General features: G+C 47.8%; 1 protein-coding gene across 4 annotated transcripts in view; it reads right to left on the bottom strand.

Annotated features, from left to right (window-relative positions):
- Positions 1-895: 895 nt before the first annotated feature.
- The window catches only part of NSMCE1 (NSE1 component of SMC5/6 complex), a 43,136-nt gene continuing 36,575 nt past the window's right edge, over positions 896-7,456 (bottom strand). For all 4 annotated transcript variants that reach the window (XM_077141476.1, XM_077141473.1, XM_077141474.1 and 1 more), the window contains 5 exons: positions 7,091-7,168; positions 5,707-5,853; positions 2,690-2,806; positions 1,609-1,729; positions 896-1,139 (listed from right to left, as the gene is read on the bottom strand). In XM_077141476.1, the coding sequence (XP_076997591.1) occupies positions 1,060-1,139; positions 1,609-1,729; positions 2,690-2,806; positions 5,707-5,853; positions 7,091-7,168 (543 nt within the window). In that variant the 3' untranslated portion in view covers positions 896-1,059. The remainder of the gene's footprint in view (positions 1,140-1,608; positions 1,730-2,689; positions 2,807-5,706; positions 5,854-7,090; positions 7,169-7,456) is intronic.

Genomic DNA, 7,456 nt, shown 5'->3' with positions numbered 1-7,456 from the left:
TTAAGTTTTCTGTCACTTTAAATTGCAGAGTCCTGACTGATACTGAGGTGTGGAGAAAAGGAAAGGAGACAGGAAATTACAATGGTGTGTGGGGTAAAGGAAATGCAGAAGGCATGGCAGCTATGGGAGCTGGAACTGGTGACAGCCTACCCAAGACCTAAAGGGTATTCAGGTGTCATCAGGGAAAGGTGGGACAGAAAACAACAAGGGAGTGTGTCCAGGCTGAGGGAACAAACAATGTGTGCAAAGGGTCAGAGGTGGGAAACAAAATGTCTCATTCAGGAACTGATGAAATGCCAAACACCTGAAACGTGAGGTGAGGCTAGCTCCCAAGCCAGTAAGGAACTGATGGCAACATGTACGTGAGGGAATGGGTCCTGGCTGTGGGCAGGGACTGTGGGGCTGGAGGGCCGTTTTTCAGGTGGGTTTGACAGGATTTGGGGCCTGATAGGATGCAGGAGGGCCTAGGAGGGGGAGTTATCTAGTCTGAACTCTGGCTTCCAGCTTGAGCAACTGGATGAGCAGGAGTGCTGGCCACCTCAAGAGGGCACAAAGGGGTCCTGTGAGGAAGCACACAAGTCCAGTCAAGACTGTCAGCCCAAGGTCATTCAGATCAGGAGTGCTGTGGGCACCTAATCATACTTTAGACTCAGAGCTAGCCAAGTCTTGATGGGTTAACTGATCAAAGCCAGACTCAAAGCAAAGCCACTTCTACCAAGGACAGTGACAGTCCTGAGCTGGTTGTGGCTCTAGAACATGTAGGAGAGAGCCCTGCTAACTTCACCTGCTTGGAGCCCAAACCAAGTGGTCCAAGTTAGTTATCACATGAACTCCAGAAAAGAAGGAAAGGCCACAACACGAAATCTCAGAGAGGCACAGGACCACAGATCAAGGCTGCTGCAATTGCTCACAAGAATTTTATTCCAAACTTTAAATACTAGAAACCATAAGAATAAGGGAGACGACCCATGTTCAAGGGAAATGCTGGTTGCCTCTCTTGCAGAACGGGCTGTCAGTCCTTCTACCCAAAGGCAGTGAGCTCTTCGGCAGTGCACTGGGCTAGTGCTGCCGGGACCGCAGGGATTTCTTGTTGGATCTGGGGATACCAGCCTCCTTCTCCTTCTCAGGGTCGAAGACTTCTGTGTACAGAAAGGGCAAGATGCCATGAGTGGCAGGAGCTGGGTACACAAATACTAGCAGTTCATGACCACAGCTACCCATATCGTACCCCAAGGACACCATCCTGTGTCTGTAACAATCTTCGCTGCTAATCCCTCCCACTGCCCTATAGCACCAGCAAATAAAGGGAGTGGTGGCCAACATGCTTCTACTTCCCCTGTTGAGATGACTGCCTGAGAGGGAGCTTTCTCCATTCCAGCTTCTCACAGACTTTAGAATTCCCAAGTGGTTCCAGAGAGCCCAGTGCAAGCAAGTCAGCCTGTACTTCACCTTGTGGCCTTCAGGTCCTGCTAGTGCAGAAATCACTTGCTGGGACCTTCTCTGAGCACTACCCATCACCAGGTGCCTGTGCATATGGTCAGTCCTGTTAGGCCAGTCCAGTCCCAGCAGGCAGGATGACAGCCCATGCGCTCCTCAGGGATCACGAACCTGGTATCTCATGGGGCCAGTAGTCATTACAGTGTGGGCAACGCGGTTCAGAATTAGACTGAAAATACTTGGCCACACATGGCAAGTGCATTCGAATCCCACAGGTTTCACAGCTTTGACCCTGAAACAAGAAAGTCAGTGTGACCCTTGGACATACCTGTGTCTCATCAACTGTCAGGGAAGCTGCTGGGACAATTTCCAGCAGGCTACTATTTTTATCTTCAGGGGCCCAAATAAACGATGATAATTATCTCAAAGCCTTCAGTGCAGTGGGTTTTATTTTAGGATTCTGAACATATTAACTCAAGTGGTCACTCAGAGGATGTGGAAGACTCCAGAGGTCAGACAATTAAGCAGCAGCAGGCCAGACCCTTGGAGCCACATGGCCTCCATGCTCCTGGCTCTGCCCAGGGCCCTGCTCCAGCTTGTTAGAACAGCAAGTGGGCAATGTGGATCCTAAGCTGTGAGAGAAGCACATGCACTCTTTGTTTCTGGAATTCCCCTTCTAGAAACTCAACCCAAGAAAATAATTGACATGTGTACAAGGATATAAGTATAGAGGCTCATCATAGCATAGTTGGAAACTGCCAAAGAAAAGGAAATTCAAAAGGAAGCATGAAAATGCAGCACAGGTTCAGGTGCTGAAGAGCCCTAGAGAGGGCTGGTAGGCAGTATAAAACAGGTCATCGCCATGGAAAGATGTTCCCCATAGAGTTTTTTTTTTGTTCAATCTACTAAATTTATCTTAACATTTGTTCCCATTACTTATTTTTGTTCCATATGTTTTACCCCCATAGAGTTTTATACAGATTTTAGGAGACTTCTAATGGGAGCCTTTCTGGAGAAAAATCAGATAAAAAGGAACCCTTGTTCTAGAACAGAGAAGTCAGGGGAACAAAGATGGTGCATTCACATGGCCATCAGCTAGGAGAGTCATCCTCAGACTCCCAAGAAGATGACCTATATCTGCTCTCAGTGGACCATGAAATGACAACTCCAGGGGCCTGGGCCCAGGATAAGCATTCTGGGAAGTATCAGAATGTAGCCCACAGGGGAGTTTCTACACACCAGCCGGCAGTACCTGGATGAGGAGGCTGTGGCAGATGTTGCAGATCTTCACAGAGTCAGGGTAGGTCTCCCGGATGTATTGTCCCATCTCTAGGATGGCCCGGCCATGCAGGGTGAACTCCCCTTCTTTCTGCAGGGACAGCCAGCAGGGGCAGCAAGCTCTCAAGCTCTTTCCCTACTCAGGGCCTCTGACATACCACAGCCCAAGGGGTTCTGGACACCCCTCGTCACTGCAGGCTATCAATCCCAGCCAGGTGGTACCAATAGTACCCACCTTGCAGAGCCTCAGGCAGGGCCAATTTAGGCAAAGAACTCAGAGGCACTGGGAACAACAGCCCTGCCCCATTTCCCCAGCACCTTACTTATGCCTTCAGACAGGAATCACTCAATCTGCAGAACAGCCTGGAGTGAAAGGCCTGTCACGGCCCTTCCAAGACTGGCCAGGCTGGGAAGGGGCACTATTCCCAAGACAACTCCTACCAAAACGCCCCCTCCTTCCACTCCTCCCTACTCCAGCTTGGCCTACCCACTTCCCAGAGCGGCCCTGATCTGATCACCGAACCAGCTGCATCACTTCACATCATTTTACAGACAAAGCTGCAAACAGAATACAGAGTGGGCAGGGACAGACCTCAAATCACACAGTGATGGCAGAGCCCCCAATGAAGCTGGGCCTCCTGGCTTCTGCATCAATGCACAGTCCACATGACACATCCTCTGAAAACCCTGGGATGGCCAGGAAGCACTAAAATAATAAGGCATTACCAAGTCACAGAAAAGAAGCAGGACTGAAGGAGACCTGGAACGGAGGGCAACACCCCAAATATATTGGGAGTCTGTGGCAGTTCATGTTTCCTCAATGTTGACTAATGAATTAGACATGTAGCCATCAGAATAGGAGACATGGTCTTTCCATTCTATCACGGGCCTCTCTGGTTATATCAAAGGGCAAGTCAAATGATCGGGTCAGCTACACAGTCTGCACCTCTGCATCACATACCCTGATAATGTCAGTGTCTGCCAGATACACATGATAACTCACAGGTCAAAAGCAGGGTGGAGGCCAAGAGAGTTCAAATAGAGTCAAGAGGCTATTCTGGAGGCTACTCTTATGCAAGCTTCAGTTAGATAGTGCTAATTGCCATGGTTTGCTAAACCCCAACCAATACCACTCCTGTTAACTCTTAAGAACACCTAAGGCTCAAACTGAGACTTTATAAAAGTTCCATGCACTGTGTTTGCTTTCCTGGAACCTATAATTTCCAGCGAGTTCCTAGGCCAGATAAATACTGAAACCCAGAGGTATCAGCCTCTCCAAGAGTATCAACTAATTACAAACCCCTATCCTTTAGTGTCAATACCCCTTTCTCATCATGAGGAAGTCAGAACAGGCATTGCCCAAAGATCCCTATAGATTGGGAGAAGGATCAAAGGAGAAGGAGGAACTGTAACAGAGAAAACAAGATTTAATAAACGAATATGACTGTTAAATCACTATGAAGATATTTCTTCCAGCCTCCAGTGTTAAGAACCAGCTGGAAGGAAAAATCTAATAGTGAAGGTAACCCATAACAAACTCTGAAATCTGTTTTGTAACTGCTTGCTGATGTGTACTTTGAAAATTGTTGCTTTTTCTTTCTTTACATGATAAAAACATTTTTTAAAAAAGCAGGATACAAAGGGTACACAAGAATGTTTCAATGTTTAGCTCTAGAGGGTGAGACAACAAGTGACTTTTCAACCTGTTTCTTTTTGCATATTGATATTTTCTAATCTTTCTGTAACGAGAGGAAGAAAAACTGACAAAACAATTGATAGGGAGCTGCAGTCACCCTGCAGTGTTGTCTGAGCTTGGGCCCTACCACGTAAAGGGTGTGGCAGGAGCATCAAGCAGGAACCAGACCACCGAGCTGTAGTTTCAATGTTCAGCTAAAGCACAGTTAGTGATGTCTCCGTCACAGGGTGACTGGGACGCCTCCAGGACAGGATATACACGGACGTGCCCAGTAGCTGCTGGCCTCAACGGAAGCTCATTAAGTGTGAGGTGGGACTCCTCTCCCTTTCCACCTGCTCTGACCTCCACTGACGTCTCCCATCAGGCCCCTCAGGAACTGTTTCAGGCCAGACTGCAATTTAGAATCCAGAAACTCAAAGCAATGTCGCTGTGACCATCCAGAAGTAAGCTCTCCCTGGACAGGAAGTAAAGATTCATACCAGCCCCAAACAGCAGCCTTTGACCATAGGTCTGACCACCAGAGGGGAAGTTCAGGGCCACTACAGAGCACATCCAGAGCTGACACAGGCACTTACAGGGTGAGCTGGGGGATACTGGGTAGAAGCTGAGCACGTCTGGCTCTTGGGTTTCTTGGAAATGGTGGTGACTTTTGTACAAAAACAACTGAAATATTTGTTCTGCTCCCATCAGCAGAAGCAAGGCATCTAGAAACTAAACCTGCAGTCTGGTCATTTCAGACTTTCACAGCTCCCTCTCTAAAAGATTTTCTATGCTTCCTCTTTGCTCCTTAAGGGCCACTCTCCAAACGAAAGAATCCAAGCACAGGCCCTGAGTGATATATTGTGGGTAATAGTAGCAAGAATAAGGAGATCCATGAACTCGGCAAGCTCACCATGTATGCCAGGCAGCCCAGCAATAAGCACCTGACACACACTGTCTCTTTCTGCTCGTCATGACACGATGAGCTAGGTACCATTGCTTTGCTCTTGCAGACAAGAAATGTGAGGCCCTTAGATCCATGCTTTTAACCATCTTCCTATGCCATCAACATAGTCCAGGGCCCAGGGCTCAACTACTGGAGCCCCAAAGCCTGGGTGCAATTCCTGGACAGATCATGTGGGAAAACCTGGGGCTCCAAATCCTCTTCACAGGGGCACTGTGTATATTAAAGCTAATAAGGACCCAAAAGAGCTGGGCTCAACAGTTATCAGTTGGCTATGAATGCAGTTTTAGAGGAAAACATGTTATTTGGTCTAAAAAGCAAGCCAAGGAGGGGTGACCACCACACCAAGTACCTCTATCAGCCATTTGTTTTGTACAAACTTCTGCAGTACGTGTTCAGCCTCCTTCTTCCGCATCTTCTTGCCTTTAAGTTGATCAACCAGGTTCAAAATGTTTGTGGAAGATGCAAAGCCCGTTTCTGAGTCAATAATCAGTTCCAACTGAAAGAAACAGCAGGGGCCACGTTAGTCTATTTATTAAATCAGCAAAAACAACTTCTGGAAATAAAGTCAACTGCTGGCAGGTATGCAGTAAGGCTTGAACATTTAACTTACAGGCAGATTTGTGCCCTGGGATAATATGTGATACACATCAAGGACATAAATGTATTTAGTCCTCCTGACTCAATGGTCACTCATGTAACCTTATCCCAAATAAATAATCTTACTGTGCAAAACTCAGGAAGGGTCACTTCACCTCTCTTACCCCCACCCTACCTCCTTGAGGGAGAGGAGCTGGAGAAATAACATATGGAATCAATGAGGTACCAGCTCTCTTCCCTCAAAGGTGGGCAGTTGGAGGCTGAGCTACAGCCAGGGAAGGCAGGAGAGCAGAAGCAGGGTGAGCAAAGGTCAGGCCCAATGTCTTCGAGTGGGAGAAAGTTGGGCAGCCACAGAGGCAATGCGGACTCCGGGCCGGGAGGGGCTGACAGGCAAGCTCCTCTCACTCTTCTTCCCAAAGCAGGGTGGGAGCACTGGGAAGACACGGTTGCCTCTCTCCTCTCAGAGCACTGGTTCTCAGCCTTGGCTGCTAACAGCCCTGGGGTTTTTACAAAGTAATGGCTTTAACACCTCATCTTCAGAGAGTCTTGATAAGGCAGGTCTGGAGTGTGGCCAAAACATCAGATTTTTTTTTTAACTACCCTGTTATTGTGGTGTGTATGCAGAGCCAAAAACCACTATCTGAGCCAGGTGCTCAACCAAGTGCATGGCAAGAGGGGCCAAGCAAGCAGCTTGACAGCCTGGTAGCTTGGTGCCTTGCAAATGTCTCCATGAGGTCTCCGGGGTGGTGGCTGGGGAGGGGGGTCATGGGACATGGCATTTCTCACAAGTACCAAGTGATGCTGATGCTGCTGGACTGGGACCGCACTCTGCATGCCCAGTAGTAAATCACGATCAGCTGCATCACAGGCCCATGATGCCCTGATGCTGCCCACCCTGTCAGGGCTCAAACCTGTAACAGGCCTTCTTTCCTAGAATCACCTAACACCAGAAGCTGGGGATTCTGGGCAAGGCTCTCAGAGGGCTCTCCCTGCAAGCGTCCCCTTCTCAGGCAGCAACGGTGGCCTGGACTCCCCGCAGTGACCTTCGAAGATTATAGCTTCCACTTCTTGTGATGAAGGCAGAAATGTCCCACAGGCAGCCAAGCTGATGGGCAAATGGGAGGTGCTATACTTACAGCCTTTCTAAACAGATCCAATTCATTCTCTGCAAAATCTGTTGCCATTTTGGAAATTGAAGTTGTTGCAAGATTAACCTAAAAGTTAAGCAACATAATGGTCAGGTTGTGCCCTTCCCTGGTTAATTCATCTCTCACTCATACACTCACTTGCCAGAAACTGAGCACCTGTGTCCAGGCACTGTGGGATGCAGGGATAGTACCAAGTCTTATCTTACAGATTTTTTTTTTTATTAATTAACAGAAAAAAAAGAAATTAACCCAACATTTAGAAATCATACCATTCTACATATGCAATCAGTAATTCTTAACATCATCACATAGATGCATGATCATCATTTCTTAGTACATTTATCATCGTTTCTT

Source organism: Tamandua tetradactyla, chromosome 23 (genome assembly GCF_023851605.1).
Source record: "Tamandua tetradactyla isolate mTamTet1 chromosome 23, mTamTet1.pri, whole genome shotgun sequence".
Lineage (NCBI taxonomy): Eukaryota > Metazoa > Chordata > Mammalia > Pilosa > Myrmecophagidae > Tamandua > Tamandua tetradactyla.
This window is presented reverse-complemented; position numbering and strand designations above follow the sequence as displayed.